This window comes from Lithobates pipiens, unplaced genomic scaffold, assembly GCF_037356315.1.
Source record: "Lithobates pipiens isolate NorthernLeopardFrog02 unplaced genomic scaffold, aLitPip1_a1.2 Scaffold_19, whole genome shotgun sequence".
Taxonomy (NCBI): Eukaryota; Metazoa; Chordata; class Amphibia; order Anura; family Ranidae; genus Lithobates; species Lithobates pipiens.
Window position 1 is genome coordinate 130,186,762 of NW_027507764.1, and position 19,482 is coordinate 130,206,243.

Here is a 19,482-nt window from a genome sequence, read left to right on the forward strand (position 1 = left end):
TGAGATTAAAACAGAAAAAGATGGTTATTTGTACTACCGATTTCTTAGCTGTGGCAGTTAGCGCCTAAAAAAAAAGAATCTGCGTTGTTTCAGTTTGCTCTTCAACATTATTATGCACTAGGATACTCTTGCTCTTAGTTCTGTATTCATAACAATGTTTGTAGATGATATTAAGATTAATTATACCAAAATTAATAAAGCAACATTTAAAATGCACAAAAATACTGTGAGCGCTGCCACCATTCTTCCCACCAATGAATGTATTTAATAAGACGATGATGATATGCCAAATGCAATAACTCATAACATGCAAAGGATTTTTACCTTTCATTGGAAAATGAAACTATAAGACCTCTCATAATGGCCACAGCAGGTGCACTGGCCCAGGAAATCAAACTCACATATCTCACCAGGAATCCCCGAGACAGAAAAGAAATAACTCTCCAGCATCTAACAAAAGATAAATGTTGGCTTGGCGTAGACTTACCATAAATTTTTTTTATAGTAGTGCTGGTTATTACCAAGGTTTTCCAAAACCTTGAAAAATCTTTGCAATCAATTAGCAATTGTCCCTTTTCATTAAAGAAATGACAACAGGCGTTTCATTACCTGTGTCCAACTCAGTTCAAAGACTGTGCAGGTAAAAAAAAAAAAAAGGTCTGTCTACCGCTATCCCAAAGTTTTTTTGGAAATGCAAAGCCATAACTTATGCATTTCAATTATATAGAAGAAAGTAGAACATCAATGGAATTCAAGAGTATAATGCTATATTGCCCAGGACATATAAATCTATTTTCTATGCAGCTTGTGGCAAGGGACATCACTTTATACTCAATCTTACAGGAAAAGATACAGAAGGCAAGGGATTCAGTAAATAGTAATGATGCCATGAGTGGAACATTTACTAAAACTATACAGATGCAGCCCTACCTAAACAATCCACATTCTAAAATGATTACCAGATTGCCGCGCTATTAATTTGGTTAATCTGCTCTTTAATTCTGTTATTTTCCCCAACCTCTATAACACCTGTGTGACAGATAATGGGGAACTTCAGGTTTTTGTATGTAAAAATACTGATAGCTTCTTTGACTGGCGTTAACTCTTGGAAAAAGCAGGACAATGAGCCATTTCACTGGAGATAAAATAATACTTCATAATAAAGGCTTTCGGTAACCATTTTCCATGAAAAACCATGAAAAAATGAAAAATGCCACATCTATGTGATATTTTTTAATTAATTGTTTGGATGAAAAAATCATCATTTGATAAAATAACAAATACAATATAAAGATTACTGAATCAGCCCTTTGCTTTTTCAATAGTGTGACATTATTAAAAATGTAAGTTCCACCCCAAAACAGCAGCCATCTTCCTCCTGTAAGGCAACAAAAAGTGAAAAAAGAGATTGATACCTATTGCCCTCTACACTAGGATACTCTTGCTCTTTGTTCTGTGTTCATAACAATGATTGTAGATGATATTCAGATTAATTATACGAAAATTAAGAAAGCAACATTTGAAATTCACAAAAAAAAAAAAAAACTGTGAGCACTGCCACCATTCTTCCCACCAATGAATGTATTTAATAAGACAATGATGACATGCCAAATGCAATCATAACATGCAAAGGATTTTTACCTTTCACTGGAAAATGGCTGCCATGGGAAAATGAACTTTGCACAATAGCCAATCTTTTGTCAGGTTTCTTTGTGAACATTACATATTTCTCTGCACACATTTTTACATAAAACAAAATTGCATATCTACATATTTGAAAATGTGGCATTATAGTTATGTACAGAGCAATAGTCATAAGGTCATAAGGGCCTACTGATATTATGCAGTGAGCTGGGGTATTGCGTATTTGTGAAGCTAAAATTATCTTTCAGATAAATAGAATAGGGAATGGATAGAACTCTGTCAGTTTATTTGTTTTCTGTCTGTGTCACGTTCAAGAGATTTCCCCTTATTCCAGTCCCAAAGATGCAACAGGAAATAAAAGGAAATTTCTGCAAGCTTAGATAGTTGGCATCAACAGGTGTCTCCATTTACCTTTACCTCTTTTTCTTGTGACAAATGTAAAATTGTGGACTTCTCCAACACTTTTTTTATTCTGCTGACAAAGGTCACCAGGACAAACAGAAATGGTGACTCAGTAGAGACATAGCAACAAAAACTCAACAAGGGTTCTAATACTTCCCTACTCTATGCATAACTTAAAAAAAAAACATTTTGGAGATGTATACACTTCATTGATTGTTTAAAAAAAAAAGAGTGCCAAGCCGTACAAACAAATTTGAACAAACCTACACAATGCGCACCCCTAAAAACAAACACAAATCATATACTGTACACTGTATTGTATTGCAATGAACTGCTGGTCCAGCTCATATCATTTTCTTGCCTTCAAAACAGATGACTGCTTTGGCAAGAAATTTGCAAATTTTGCCTGCATACTTTTCTGCTACCACATGTGAAAACCAAATGTTCCCTTCTACAAAGCTGAGGTGACATGCTAAAAATCAACTAACACATTCTATTTATGAACTTACAAGTTTTAAAAGTCAATGTCAAACACCACTTCCTGTCTAAACAAATGCTAATAAAATAAAAAGTCCTACAAAGTTGATTACTAACATGGTAAAGCTGTTACTATGTAAAGTAACAGTGGCTATTCAAGTAACAATCATTTGCAATTCTTTAAGTATTTTTAGAGAGTAGATACTTGTTGCCCAGTCTAGTCATTCTCCGCTCAGCCAGATGATGATAGTCTATAGTTTTGTCTATAAGTATATTCACATCGCTAATTATTTGTTTCTCAACTAAAAGTCACCAAAAGTAGTTGCAATGGAATATTCCTTTAAATTGCTAAGGTTATACAAGCAAAGGCTGTTGTGGGTGATGTCTATTTAGTCCACAGACATGCATGCTCATCAACTGTCTATGCACTACACTGCAAGTGTAGTGCATAAACACTACAACGAACTATTTACACTCATGTAACCTTTACCTATTATCTGTGGTCAGCCACAATCAGCTAAGGGGTCTACCGGCATCCTCTACATGAGAAGCACCTAATTCAAGCACTGCTCTGGTCGTATGCGGTTAGGCCCATTTAGTACCCTCTTGGGGGGCAACAATGAACCTTCAGCAGCATCTAATCAAGCAATCAATGAGTGTTTCCTCTCCTATGGAAATAAAGGAATCAGGGTTTCACTATGCAGAAGGACCAACATAAAGAAATTTGTCTTTTTATTGTTTAGATAATGGCACAATTTCTTTGGTCCAAATCAATTATGCCATTAAACAAGTTCTATGAGTTGCATCAGTCACGCCAGACCACTTTTAAAGTGATATGCAACAGTTTCTATTAATGTTTGGCAAAATAATTAAGTACCTGCACTATCTGTTCTACTTTAAAAATAGCTCTAAAATGTACTCCATTACCACAGGGGTGTAAATAATGTAGTGAAGAGGTGCAAACAGCGAGGAGTGGCACTGCAGAAGGGAGAGGAGAGGAGGTGCACACCACCATCATTCAATAAATTAACAAATTGTATTTGGCACATAAGCAGCTAAATAAGTGTACATATAGAAATTGGCACATATTTCACTGTGGGGTTGATTTACTAAAACTGAAGAGTGCAGAATCCGGGGGAGCTCTGCATAGAAACCAATAAGCTTCCAGGTTTTTTTGTCAAAGCTTAATTGAACAAGTTGAAGCTGGAAGCTGATTGGCTACCATGCACTGCTGCACCAGATTTTGTACTCTCCAATTTTCGTAAATCAACACCTATGAGTCCATCATTGTTAATCCCCTCGTATGTTGTTTGACACCTGTATCCATTGGCCAGGTTGCAGAGAAGGATATAGTGGGTCCCAGTGGTGAGAGGTTGGTTTTTAGACACCTGTCCATCCTCAAACTCATTGCTGTACTTATGGCCACCTACTACTGTATTGTCCTGTATAAGCCAAGTCAACATACTTAAATAATTTGTACTCAACAGTATAAAAATTGTGCCAAAAAAGTCACACACGTATAAATACGTATTAAACTTCATTCAGGAGTAACGTGGAGGCTAGCTTTTATCACTATATGTATTAAAATGTATCTTCTATTTAAATAAATGCTAACCAATTTATATGATATATTGGAGTCAGCTTTATTTTGAAACTATTGCAGTCAGACTCTGTCCAGACTGCGGAGCTAGTAAGCATACAGTATTGTGTCTGATAATTCCATCCGGCACTTCACAACTGATCTCCAAGTGTTACGTGTCTGCATTGTACTAATTCAATGACAACATGCATCGTTTATAAAATGAAATTGGACAGAAGTTTACATGTATCACAGAGAGCAGAGTACTACTTAATCTGCATCACTGTTTAGAATGTTATTTAAATGAAGATGAGAGACCCAACAGGTTGGCAGACCTGAGAACCCAGCTGTAAAAACCTTGTTGTCAGAGTTCACAAAGGATACAGAAGCCAATGCAGAACTCAAACATACCAGTATCTGCCCAGTACTGAAATATCTGTTTTGGGAGGGCTGATTATTTAAATATGAGGCCTGCCGGTCCTCCTCATATTCAAATAGCCTATGGGTTATCTGTGCCAAATACTACTCCAATACATCCCAAAGCAAAGTGACAAAGTCTAAACCTTATAGAGTTTAGCATTGACTGAATATATTAACCAGTATTGATATTCACTTTGTATTTAAAGGCTGAGCTGCTGCCCATATTGATCTAATACAATTCGTTTTACATTAATACTGTATATGATGTGAGCACAGCTCCTATACATTGTACTAGATACATCTCGTCAGCGATAACGTTCTTGGGTCTTTTCTCAGGGATCAGTCATGTTTCAATTAATTCATGATCCCCGCAGGGCACAGGCAAAGGTAGAAATCTATAAATAGTTGTATGATGATAAAAGAAAGCTATGTAGTGTGGACAAGATTTCATAGAGCTACGCTAGCCATGTACATACACAAACCTATGGAAGAGGCATATCAGGTATATGCGTACAGAAATATATATACGTTTGTGAGTGTATATATATATATATATATATATAGTATATATATATATATATATATATATATATAGTATAATTAGTAAACACATACTCAATTATTTATAATCTGAATACATAAATATATGCATGCATACACATGTAATAAAATGACATACTTTATATATGTAAACATGTTTATGTAATGAAAGACATCTATGTTCCAACAAACAGTACATGATGTCACGTAGCACAATAAAGGGAAATAAATCCTATATGAAGTGTAGAACAGTGGAGTAGATCAGGGAAAGCCCTCATTAAAGGGCAGCCGTTTGTATTTATTAATGACAAGTTGAGTGTCATGCCACCATGGAGAGGAACCTCTTACCTGGACTGATCATGCTGTGCATTCTGTGCTGTGCCAGGAGCTTCTCCCGTCCAGATACCCCATCTGAAGAAAAACATGATTCACTCTCATAAATTGTCTGCAGCATATTCCAATCACTCTCTAGTTCAGACACATGAAAGCTTCATCACTCTTCTGTATGGAAGCGACCCTTCAGCAGTCTTAACTCCTCCACAGGGGGAGGAGGCAGTGATACACACTTTGACAATTATTCCATTTTTCTACACATATTTACTGTGCTAAGTACTCTAGAATACAGAGAATGGGTGTAGATGTTGCTCCCCCCTCTCTCTCTCTGCACAAGCTCTGGCAATAGCAAGGAGCTGTCAGTGTCAAGTGTACCTTGCCTTTAAGCCAGGGTGCCCTGACAGCAGGTGCAACAGGAGATCTGTGCAGGCTTGTCTCTTACAATCAATAAAAAAAAAGAAAAAAAAAGAAAGATTTTAAAAAATGACAGTTAAGGAAAGGTGAAGGATTCTGAGGAAATGTCAGTCCTGTCCTGCGTCCTGCTATATCTGCCTTTTCCTCTCTGCATCTGCCTCCTGTGCTTCCTCTCTCACTCTCTGTCTCTCTCAGTAAAGTTGGCTATAGCTGGTGATAACTCATTTGCATGTGAATCAACAACAGCGTGGCCCACAGGGTACAAAAATAGAACAATGGCCGGCCTGAGCCAAAAATAGGTCAAGCAGGGCCGAGTGATCGGAGCCTACATTAATGTACTTAAAAATATCACAGCAAACACAGCTGTCTGTCGCTCTCTAGAGAGAAAAAAAAATAGTGTAAGTCAGTCTTTTAGTCCTCAGAGGTTCAAAGTAATTATTAACCTTTTATCACCAGCAAATGGTCATATGTTCATGCTATGATCAAATTAACAAATGCACGTGTGCGTGTGTGTGTGTGTGTATATATATATATATATATATATATATATATATATACATACACAAACACAGTATATATAGGGAGAGAGAGGGAGAATTAGAGTGTATATAGAAAGAGAGAAAAAGTAAAATTCTGTACAAAATTATATAAAGTATATATATATATATATATATATATATATATATATATATATATATATATATATATATATATATATATATATATTGGAGAGATGAGTCATCGCTCATGCTTGTAGGTGTATTGGTCCGGGAGCAATCTTTGGAAAAAAAAAAAAAAAAAAGTATAGACTATGCAGCAGATAGTTGGTGCACTCACTCAACCCGTTGAGTGCACCTACTATCTGATATATATAGATCTATCTATCTATCTATATATATATATATATATATATATATATATATATATATAGATCTATCTATCTATCTATATATATATATATCTATATATATATATATATATATATATATATATATATATATATATATATATACTGTAATAAAAAATTGGAGCAGCTATATATACTGTATGTATGTGTGTATATATACATATATATATATATATATATATATATATATATATATATATATATATATATATATACACACACACACACACACACACATACAAACTATATATATATATATATATATATAAATATATACTGTAATAAAAAATTGGAGATGCAATCTCCGTTTCTGTTCAAAAGCTTTTTACTTCAATCTTCATGCCTATACAAATTACAACAACTGCACAATTTCGGACGGGAACTGCGTCCTTCATCAAATTGCATGTATAGTGTTCAACATGCTAGTGACATTTATTGGCTAATATGTATAAAGCACATTAGAGTACACACAGGTGTATCTCTTCGCCAATCACCTAATTGACCATACTGTCCATTATACCTATCACATGTTTATCATTACACAAATTTAAAAAAGTCCAAAGAAGGAAAGACAAACGTAAAAAAAAATGTATATATATAACAAAAATAAGCTGAAACCCCAGACCCTAAAGCCTCGTACTCATTATTGGATTTTCGGCAGGGAATTGTGTGATGACAGACTGTTTGCCTAAAATCCGACTGTTAGGCCGCGTACACACGCGGGGACTGTTCGCCCAACTTTGTTCGTCAAACAGTTTGAGCGGACAGTCCGCTCAAAATTAGCATGGACAGACTTGGCCACACACGACGAACGAACAGTCCGCTGAAACTTGCGCGATGACGTGAACGGCACGTACGACGGGACTAGAAATACGACGTCCTATACACTGCAATGCAACCTTCGGCGTGTAAATCCTTTCTGAGCATGCGCGGAACTTAGTTTGACGAACAAGCCTACACACGGGCGGACTGTCCGCTCAAACCAAGTTTCAGCGGACAGTTTTACGGAATTTCCGAAAAACGTTGTTTGTCAGACTGTCCGCTGAAACTGTCCGCTGAAGCCCACACACGAGCGGACTGTCCGCCGAAACACTGTTCAGCGGACAAAGTTGAGCGAACAGTCCCCGCGTGTGTTCGCGGCCTTAGTGTACTCTATCAGACAATGGTTGGACAACTTTCCGCCAACAAATGTTGGATGGCAGGCTAGTCAACTTTCGGCAAACAAAGGTCTGTTGTCAGATTTCCGTATCGTGTGTACACAAGTCCGTCACACAAAAGTCCAAAGTACAAACACGCATGCTCGGAATCAATGGATTCAAACACAACATTAGCAGAAGGTGCCCAAAGGGTAGCGCTCAAAAGCTGAAATTCCACAAAAGTACGTCACTACATTCACGTTTGTTGGCCAACAATTGTGTACTATTTGTATGCAAGTCAAGTTCCCAGCACGCGCACTTTGGACAAAAGTCTGACGTTCTGTTGGCCAACAATCCGATTGTGTATATGAGGCTTTACTAATAAAAATTACTGCTAAACATAATACCCAACTAGTACTATATCTCTATCGCATTGAACCCAATAGGCTAACAACATTAGAAGATATTCTGCTATTAAACAAACAATATAAGGGTAAATCCTGCTCTATCTATACAAAATTGTCCCGATTATTCTCTTGTTTGCACTGTGACAGTATACACCTCCTGGTATTTCAAAAATCACCTATCTTCACTGTAAAACGACAACATGATATTAGTATATAGTAGTAATAGTCATATAAAAAGGTACATTTTTATACGAATTATTGCAAAGAATTCAGCTGTTTAATGCACCAGAATTTTCCCTGTTTTCATTTTTGGATTCTATCTCCTCCCCTTTTGAGTACTTTCACACTAGGGCCCCGGTCCGTTAGCGGTAAAGTGGTAGTTTTAGTGATGCTTTATCGTTGTTTTAGCTGTGATTTTTGGCCGCTAGCAGGGCGCTTTTAACACCGGCTATTGGCCGAAGAAGAGGTTAATAGTGCCTGTGTTGTGGTGCTTCCAAAGCGCTGCCCATTCATTCCAATGGACAGAGGCAGTTTAGGAACGCTGTATACAGCACTGCCACACCACCACAAAGATGCTGCTTGCGGGACTTTTTTTCCCGTTACACCGCCCCAGTGTAAAAGCACTGAGGCTTTCACACTGCGGAGGCAGTAAAACACCTGAAAACTGCCTCAGTGTGAAAGTAGCCCTTTCTCTATGTCACCTTCTTCCAAAATCATAATTATTTCCACATTTCATGTAATATTTAGGGATTGGTAAACCTGGCTGTTTATATCTAAATCCTAATGACGACCGATGCTGTGATATACAGTCTTTAATATTCTGTGTGGTTTCCCCCACATATATCAATCTACATGGAGAAATCGGCACATATATTACATAGGATGTTTATGCAAGTATGATAACCACGGATATAATATTTATTTTGGGTTTCAGGGTGTATGAAGTGGTCCCTTTTTTTATAAGTTTGCATTGCACACAACTGAGACATGGAAATGATCCATTTCTCTTAGTTCCTAAAAATGTAATTTTTTCCATCTTTTTGGATTTTTGTGTTCTGAAGGTACTAACATGTCTCTAATGCCACATACACACGATCGGAAATTCAGCCAGCAAAAGACCAATGAGAGCTTTTCATCAGAAAATGCGACCGTGTGTATGCTCGGAATTTTGCTGGCTGAATTCCCTCCAGCAAAATTTTGTGAGCATGTTCTCAATTTTTCAGACGGAAAATCAGATCTTCTGTAGCAATTCCGACGTGTAGAATTCCTACGCATGCTCGGAAACAATTCGATGCATGCTCAGAAGCATTGAACTTCATTTTAGCGGCTCGACGTAGTGTTGTACGTCTCCACATTCTTGACGGTCGAAAGTTCAGCGAACTTTTGTGTGACCGTGTGTATGCAAACCAAGTTTGAGCAGAATTCGGTCAGAAAAAGCATCATAGCTTTTTTCAACGAGAATTACGATTGCGCATTAGTGTTTGATTTCTACGATATGCTTTTAATAGTACTTCATGGAAGTATTCTATCTCAGGTTATGCCCATTACAACAATGTCCAATGCTTTTTAACAATCCTAAATACCTCCTCACTATAATTATGATATTGCATGGAGAAATTTTTTCTCAATTCATGCCTTATTGTATTTTCTGGTTATCCACGGTTTCAAAATTTCTCACACATTTCTGTTGTCCTCAAAATCCTTTTATCTTTATTACTTACAATCCTTTTTACTCTGATCAACTGACTTTGTATAATCGATCTAAACACATGTGGAGAAATATGGAGAATATAGAAATTGATTCCTATCTGTAGGTTTCCTATAAATGTCAGACTCCATTTTGCCTTTGTCCATGTAGGTGTCCAAAAAACAGATTTTCTGCCGATATTCATACTGAATTTAATATTGCTGCTGCCTGAATTGAGGTATTGACCAAAGACCTGTAGAGTTCCAATGTCGCCCCGCCAAATTGCAAAGATGTCATCTATATAGCACCACCAAGTGACACAATGTCCATCAAACATTTCATTTTCATATATAAATCTTTTTTCAAAATTGTGCATAAATGTACAGGTGAGTGATGGGGCGACATTGGAACCCATTGCAAAACCTTTTCGTTGTTGTACAAACACATCCTGAAAGAGAAAATAGTTATTTTTCAAAATTGTGGTCAGCAATTTTTCTATAAATTCAGTCTGCGCCGGGGAGTATAACCCATTCTCATTTATTAACTCTATACGGGTATCAATCCCTGATTTTTGGGGAATACAGGTGTACAGACTATTTACATCCCAGGTCACTGGGATGTCCTCTTCCTGACATTCGGGTAACGAATCATTGGGATCCTCAAAAAACTATTTAGTCTCTCTTACAGGGGGAGAAAGAATCCTGTCTAAAAATTGTGATATGGGAACAAAGATTGAGTCTCTATATGACACAATTGGATGTCCGGGGGGGATTTAGATAGAGATATAGTACTAGTCTATTATTAAGTTTTTTTAGTAAGGGTCTGGGGTTTCAGCGTATTTTGTTATACATTGGTTCTTTTATACATTTGTCTTTCGTTATTTGGACTTTTTTTCATTTGTGTAATGGTAAACATGTGGTAGGTATAATGGACAGAATGGTTAATTAGGTTATTAGTGAAGGGATATACCTGTGTGTACTCTAATGTGCTTCATACGTAGCCAATAAATGTGACTAGCATGTTGAACTCTATACATGCAACTTGATGAAGGACGGAGTTCCTGTCGGAAACTCTGCAGTCGTTTGTATATGCATGAAGATTGAAGTAAAAAGCTTTTTAACAGAAACTAAGATTGCATCTCCAATTTTTTGTTGTTACATATCCATTGAATGCACATAAAATATCATTTAAAAAGCCTGATAGTAGGAGAAGGCTAAAGCAAGGATCACCTAATATTTTCACAATTTAAATTGGTTCTTCATGCTAGGAACAAAATTTTTTAAATGCGCTGGCATCTTTAGTGTGGAAAAGCGGCTGTGTCTCCTTGGGGCTTCCCAGTAGGCTTCGCCCCGTGCATACACATGTTGCTGTGTGCTTTGTGAATGGTCTCGCAGTCTTTGGGAACCTGTGATGTGTCCCAGAAGGCTGTGGGAATAGGTGGGGGGAGTAGGCAAATGTCTGCTCAGATCACCTAGGTGATCTGAGCGGAAGTGGGAGTGGGTACCTGTCAAAACCAGGTACCTGTTCACCCTAAAAAAACTGTCCAAAGGTGGTGGTGGTGGAGAAGGGGGGGAGAAGGCAGGAAATCAAAACTTCGCTTTTTGGGTGAAGTTCCACTTTAATCACACTATACACTGCTACAAAGAACAATGAAAAGATCACTATCATGAAAAGTATAGTATTCTGAGAACTCTAATGTCACATACACACGAGCGGAATGTCCGACAGAAAAAGTCTGACGGGATCTGTTCATCATATATTCCGATCGTGTGTATGCCTCATCACACTTTTTTTTTCTAAAATTCTGACAGACCTTGAAATAGAGAATGTTTTAAATATTTCTGACAGAACCAATTCCTATCGGGAAAACCCAATGTCTGTATGCTGTTCCGACGGACCAAAAACAACACATGCTCTGAAGCAAGTAGGAGATGGAGGCTATTGGCTACTGAACTTCCTTTTTCTAGTCCCATCATATGCTTGTACATCACCGCGTTCTTGATGATCGGACTTTGGTGTGATCGTGTGTACACAAGACAGTTTCAGCAGAACTCCGCCTGAAAAACCTTCAGAGTTTATTCCGACGGGAAAACCGATCGTGTATACGTGGCATAAGTGGTTAATGCATGTAATGACAGCATATATTTATTATTCCACATACCCTGAAAAACCTAGGATCTGGGGCAAATTTTAACACTGCTTGTCACGGTCACCTTTTATTCACATGGGTTATAAAGATATTGTTCAAGGTCCTGACAGTGTTATGCCCCGTACACAAAATCGGATTTTCCGACAACAAATGTTGGATGTGAGCTTGTTGGCGGAAAGTCCGACCATGTGTACGCTCCATCGAACATATGTTGTCAGACTTTCCTCCAACCATTTTTTGGCTAGCAGGTTCTCAAATTTTCCAACAACAAATGTCTGTTGTCGGACTTTCTGATCGTGTGTACACAAGTGCATCGGACAAAAGTCCACGCATGCTCGGAATCAAGTACGAGCCAGAAGTGCTCGGTCTTGTAAAATTAGCGTTTGTAATGGAGATATCACGTACATCTTGTACATTACTACGTTCGTAGTTGTTGGCCAACATTTATGTGACCGTGTGTATGCAAGACAAGTTGGAGCCATCATCCTTCAAACAAAAATCCACGGTTTTGTTATCAGAAGGTCCGATCGTGTGTACGGGGCATAAGGGTTCATGTACAGAAGAGTGGTTTTCCTGCATTTGAAACCCATGCCAAACACAGTGCAGCAATTTACCTTTTATTTCAGTGGTGAAGTGTGGATGACAGTATGAAAGCTGCATTTGACCTCCTTTGATTTGCATTTCTTTGGATGCAGCAGGTCCTTTTGCAATGCATTTGCATTGCAGGCAACGCAGGTCAAATGCAGCCTTTTGCTGCATTTTATACTTGACAACAGCCGTCTATCTTTTGTCCAACCCTATTAATGTCATTGGACCTCTAAGTCTGTGAGTAAATGGTCAACCAAAAAAATAAATGTTGGTATATGAGGTAATAAAGGATTTAATATATGAATAAAGTAGATACAGTTATCATGATACAATTTTTCCACAGTAATCGCCCACTAAGGCATAGTTCAGAGATAATAACAATCTGCTGAGTTTACACAGCATTGTTGTGTCTGTACAATATGGAAAAAGGACTAATTGATTCCGTGAAGAATTGGCATTAAAGTTTTCCCTCATTATGACTCTTTAAGGAAGAGAGGAAATCTGTGCATGTATTACTTGAGAACCAGGATATATGTGTTTGTTGTTTAAGAGGCTTCAAAGTCATCAGGGAAAGGAATAATTCACTGATATTGTTAAAAAAAATCTTGTACGGAACTGATCATTCATATGAAAAATAAGAAACTTCTTATTGGCCAACCTATTTTGCCAACAAGATTATACATGTCCCACTGCCTCTAACAATTCCAGCTTGGAAAAAAAATGTATATAAGTAATGAGGTGCTCTAAATATTTGTATCCCAAGAGAAAAATGCATTGTTCATATATAATAAGAAATGTTCCTAAAGTTCAACAGTGCAAAAATATATTAACTACCGGCACTTCTTGATGCCTTGGCTAAGATAAAATTGATCACGTCTTTGGTTAGTCAATTCAGTTTAGATAAAGAAAATCCACTTATTTAACCCAGAAATGTATGTGAACTCCACAGTCCTTCATAAATCATCGCTCCATGGAACAGTGTATACCCAGGACACATGGCTCTACCATCCATTACTAAGTGACCTAATAAAGGCTATGTTTATAATAAGTGTCATTGCTGGTAATACATGAAGATCTAATGGGAGCAGGGGTCACAGAGACTGTAAACATGCCCATGTTCTTTGGGGGATGTAAGCTCACCATGTGACCTGCTTCTTACCAACCACCGAAAGAGGCATAGTCATTAGATGAGCACCATCGGAGTGATTTTACCCACATCTTGTGAAGACTGCTAGTCTAGTGGAATTATTTGACCTGTGTAGGCATATCCTACACTCGGATCTCTTTTGGATTCCAGTTGTTGGCCACATGAGGTACTCCTTAATTGTACAATCTGTGCATGGTCTCCTTTAGATTTTGTATGAGGGCCTACCTAAACAATGTATTCCATTTAAGCTATATACATTCAGATTGATTCTTGAACTATGTGGGAATTCAAAAGAAGACTGCATGTTTTATATCTATGATAACTTTAAAGGGTAACTTTAATGCCGCGTACACACGACTGGACTTTCTGGAAAAAAAGGTCCGGTGGAATCATTTCATCGGATATTCCGATCATGTGTGGGCTTCATCTGACTTTTTTTCAAAAATTCTGATAGACCTAGAAATAGAACATGTTATAAATCTTTCAGACGGAATCAATTCCTATGGGAAAACTGTTTGTCTGTATGCTATTCCGACGGACCAAAGACAATGCAAGGGCAGCTATTGGCTACTGGCTATTGAATTTCCCTTTTCTAGTCCTATCGTACGTCACCACGTTCTAAACGAACGGACTTTGGTGTGATTGTGTGTAGGCAAGTCCGTGTTGGCGGGACTCCGTCGGAACTCTGGAAAGACCGTCAGAGTTTATTCTGATGGAAAAACCGGTCATGTGTGCGCAGCATAAGTCTTGGTTCACACTCCTGCAACTTAGGATCCGACTTGTGAGACCCAAAATCACGGGACATGTGAAATGTCATTTCTCTCTATGAGAGCTGTTACACTTGACATGACTGAAGTTGCTGTCACTACAGAAAAGGTTCCTGCACTACTACAAAGTCGCACTAAAAATTGAGTGACTTTGGAGTCAGCTGGTGTGAACCAAGACAATAAAAAACAAAGTGTATACAGTTGGTACACAAGGCATATTGTCATGTAATGTTATTAAATTACCTTTTCTTTTCAATCTGCAACTGCTGTAATTCTCTGTAAAATTTGATGCAATATGGCAATCTTTGGTGTTCAGAAATCTAGAAATGTAATTTCCTACTTATTTTATTGGTTCAGTGATTTTCCCAGAAGTCTGCTCGTAGGGCTCTTTTACATTTGCAGTGCCCTAGGTGCTCTCTGATGAAGAGCGATCTGTGATTTTACCTTGTAATGCCGCACTACTGCATCTCAATTACATGTACTGCATGCAATTTCGGGGCGGCCCCATTGAACTCAATGGGCAAGTTTGTCAAGCGATGTTGCTTGCCAGACTCTGCATCCCGAGTTAAAAATGCAGAGGCCACGAGGCAAAGCATTGCTGCCACAACATGTGTACAGCCCACCCAGCTAAAATGTGTTTGGATGGGATGGGGGTGGGAAAAACTGCACGTCAGAGCCATTCATTTGAAAGAGCCCTAATATGCAAGTCAACTTTTAGGCCTCATGTACACTGGACATTTTTGCAGCTGCTTCTAGAGGTGTCTGACATTTTTTTTTCCTGCCTCTAAACTCCCCTGTATGTTAGCCTATATGTCCATACAGATATATGCCTTTAGCAGCGTTTAATGACATGGGGCTTTTAGAGGCAGGAAAAAAGAAAAAAACACTGCCAGTGTGTCCAGGATCAGCTGTGTTTTGGCAAAAAAAAAGGTTGTTGCTTTAAATTGCATGTAAACGTGTCAAAATTAGTGTTTAGCGCTTGAGTGCTATTTCATTTCAATGGCCAAAATGAATTATTGTTTTGGCCAATGAGATTAATGAATTAACCACTAGCCAACCAGCGTACGGCAATGTACGTCGGCACAATGGCACAACTGGGCAAATGGGTGTACAGGTATTTCCCCTTTAAAATGCAGCATTGTGGGCACGCGCGCACACAGCCACGTACTCCGTAACCGTGCCTGCGGACTCGATATCACGGAGCAGAAGAACGGGGAGATGCCTTTGTAAACAAGGCATTTCCTCATTCTGCCTAGTGACAGGACAGGGATCTACTGCTCCCTGTTATTGGGAGCAGTGATTGCTACCATGTCAGGGGTAGCCCACCCTCCCCCCACAGTTAGAACACCTCCCTAGGACACACTTAACCCCTTGATCGCCCCCTAGTGTTTAACCCCCTTCCCTGCCAGTGTCATTTACACAGTAATCAGTGCATTTTTGTAGCACTGATCGCTGTATATATGACAGTGGTCCCAAAATGGTGTCAAAAGTGTTCGATGTGTCCACCATAATGTCGCAGTCATGCTAAAAATCGCAGATCACCACCATTGCTACAAAAAAAAAAAATTATAATAAAAATGCCATAAATCTATCACCTATCTTGTAGATGCTATAACTTTTGCGCAAACTAATCAATATACGCTTATTGCAATTTTTTTACCAAAAATATGTAGAAGAATACAATACATATCGACCTAAACTGAGGAAGAATATATATATATATATATATATATATATATATATATATATATATATATATATATATATATTGGGAATATTAATTATAGTAAAAAGTAAAAAAATGCTTTTTGTTTAAAAATTGTGCCTCTTTTTTTGTTTATAGCGCAAAAACTAAAAACAGCAGAGGTGATAAAATACCAAAAGAAAGCTATAGTTGTGGGTACGTTTGGCTGCAACGTTGAATGACCGCACAATTGTCAGTTAAAGCGATGCAGTGCCGAATTGCAACAAGTGCTCTGGTCAAGAAGGGGTAAATCCTTCCGGGGCTGAAGGGGTTAATACCCAAGCACTTGACGCCTATAAATGCGCCTAAACACACCTTAACACGTTACACACTTTTACAAACTTCAGCCATTTTTTATCGCCAAAATGCTGCTGCCGGGAGGATAGGCTTTTAGGTAAGTGTGCAAAACGTCCTCTGTGCACGAGGCCTTAGGCAATAGGAATAGGAATTCCAGTTTTGATGAGATACTCCTCAAGGGTTAAATACTTCTATACGAATGCAGACACTGCAGCTTTTCTCATTAGAACACTAAGGGCTGGTTCACACCAGATGTAGTCCACTGCATTTTTAATCTGCATTAGAAATGCATGCACAGTGTTTTCTTTGTACTTCAATGCCCCTACTTCACAATGGTGAGGTCAGTTCCAGTGCAGTCAACAAAAGTAGAGTCTGCTGCATTTCTTTGTGTAGGGAATGCATCTGGAACACAACAAAGCACATGTAAATGGACCAGAATGCATGTAAATGCACCAACAATCCGCATTGTCCTGAGATTTTTCAAGTATCAGAATAAAAAAATAGGGAAAAAAAGTAATAAAAAATTATATAAAAACACATCAAAATCATGTATAAGGCTGGATTCACACCTATGCATTTTTTGTGCTTTTTGCATTTTGCAGTCCATTTAACATGGTTTCCTATGGAACATATTCTGTAGTGCAAATCTACAAGATGCAAAAAGCACAAAAAATGCATAGGTGTGAATCCAACCCAAGGCTGGATTCACACCTATGCAGTTTTAGTGTTTTTTACAGATTTGCACTACAGAACGTGTTCCATAGGAAACCATGTTAAATGAACTGTAGAAATGCAAAAATCACTAAAACTGCATAGGTGTGAATCCAACCTAAAGGCATATGTAACAAATACATCAAGAACACAGAAAATGTGGCTGGGTTCACACCTATGTAGTTTTAGTGCAAAAAGCAAAAACCACTAAAAATGCATAGGTGTGAATCAGGCCTAAGGCCCGTCATTCAACCCCTTGGATTGCAGGAAAGAAATTTGCACGATTTTCCCATCAACACAGATAGAGCTGACAGGGGAATTGATCCTGCCAAGATATTGTCTGCAGTGATTATTTCTAGCAGCTGCTAATGATAATCACAAGAGAATCCGGCAGGCTGGTTGTACCTAAGGTGATCGATCGATTTGGTACATTCAGCTTGCCCATTAACGGTTCGAATCTCGGCCTGTTCCTGCTGAACCAGCCGAGATTCGAACCATGTATGGCTTGCCTAACAGTGTACAAGCTGATCATAATGAACCAGACTCTCCTATTTAGATTCAGTCTGCAAAAGGCCATGGTGAAACAAATGGCTATTTCTTCAGAGCAAGAAAAGGTAGAGCTCCGCTACACAGTTTGTTTACATCCCTGCAATGCACATTGATCACCTGGGTTTTTCTCCACAAAAGTGGAGTCAGGCCGCGTACACACGGGCGGACTGTTCGCCCAACTTTGTCCGCTGAACAGTGTTTGGGCGGACAGTCCGCTCGTGTGTGGGCTTTCAGCGGACAGTTTCAGCGGACAGTTGGACGGACAAGGTTTTTCGGAATTTCCGAAAAACTGTCCGCTGAAACCTTGTTTCAGCGAACAGCCCGCTCGTGTGAAGGCTTGTTCGTCAAACAAAGTTGCGCGCATGCTCAGAAAGGATTTTCACGCCGAAAGCTATAATGCAGTGTATAGGACGTCGTATTTTTCGTCCCGTCGTACGTGCTGTTCACGTCATCGCGCACGGTTTCAGCAAACTGTTCATTCGTCGTGTGTGGGCATGTCCGTCCATGCTAATTTTGAGCGGACTGTTTGCTGAAACTGTTGGACGGACAAAGTTGGGCGAACAGTCCGCGCGTGTGTACGCGGCCTCACTCTTTAAAGTGGTTATAAGCCTAAAATATTTTTTAACTACTTGCCGACCGCCGGCCTTCAAATGACGGCCAGGCGGCGCAGCTCTTGTGGCTGGAGGGCGTCATATGATGTCCTCCCATTTAAACAGGGAATGCGCGCGATCGTGCGTGCGCATCCCTGTTCCTTCGGTGGCGGCGTGTTCCGGAGACACCGCTCGCCACCGAGGGGGGTAAACAGCCATTGAGTATGGCTGTTTACCATGTGATCACATATGGTTACACCCCCATTGTGCACGGCGCGTGCGATCGCGAGCGCACTGCGCGTGCATGTCAGTGGTGGCATGTTCCCAGGAACACTGCTTGTCACCGATGCTGGTAAACAGCCATTGGCCGGCTGTTTACCCACGTGATCGGCTGTGATAGTTTCACAGCCGATCACTAAATGTAAACAAACCGCGGTAATGAGATGTTACCGGGTTCTCCTCGTCACACACAGATTGTGTGTGAGGAGGAGATTGCGGTAACATCTCGTTACCGCTTACAGTGTACACACCAATCACACTGATTGCCCCCCCAATAAAGAGGACCTGTCACCACCCATCATAGTACCTGTCACTCACAGACCATCAGAGAACCTGACACCAGGCCATCAGAGTACCCGAGTGCCTGTCATAAGGCCATCAGCGTACCCGAGTACCTGTTACCAGGCAATCAGAGTACTCAAGTACTTGTCACCAGGCCATCAGAGTACTCAAGTACCTGTCACCAGCCCATCAGAGTACCAGAGTACCTATCTGCAGCCCACCAGAGTACCCGAGTACCTATCTGCAGCCCATCAGAGTACCCGAGTACCTATTTGCAGCCCATGCCTCATAGAATATACGTTGGGGTGTTTGCTTTCCAAAATGGGGTCATTTTGTGGGTAATTCCACAGTCCTGGTGCTCCAGGACCTTCAAAAGTGTGATGGGTAGGAATGAAATGAGATGTGTCATTTATGCTCCTAGAACGCCTGAAGG

The 19,482-nt window shown here is 39.2% G+C and overlaps 1 protein-coding gene across 9 annotated transcripts in view; it reads right to left on the reverse strand.

The window, feature by feature from the left end:
• HDAC9 (histone deacetylase 9) overlaps positions 1 to 19,482 on the reverse strand; it is an 880,403-nt gene that overhangs the window by 366,222 nt on the left and 494,699 nt on the right. For 7 of the 9 annotated variants that reach the window (XM_077491260.1, XM_077491259.1, XM_077491261.1 and 4 more), the window contains one exon: positions 5,411 to 5,473. The exons of the other annotated variants lie outside the window; for them this stretch is intronic. In XM_077491260.1, coding sequence (XP_077347386.1) covers positions 5,411 to 5,473 — 63 coding nt within the window. The remainder of the gene's footprint in view (positions 1 to 5,410; positions 5,474 to 19,482) is intronic. 9 annotated transcript variants of the gene reach the window in all.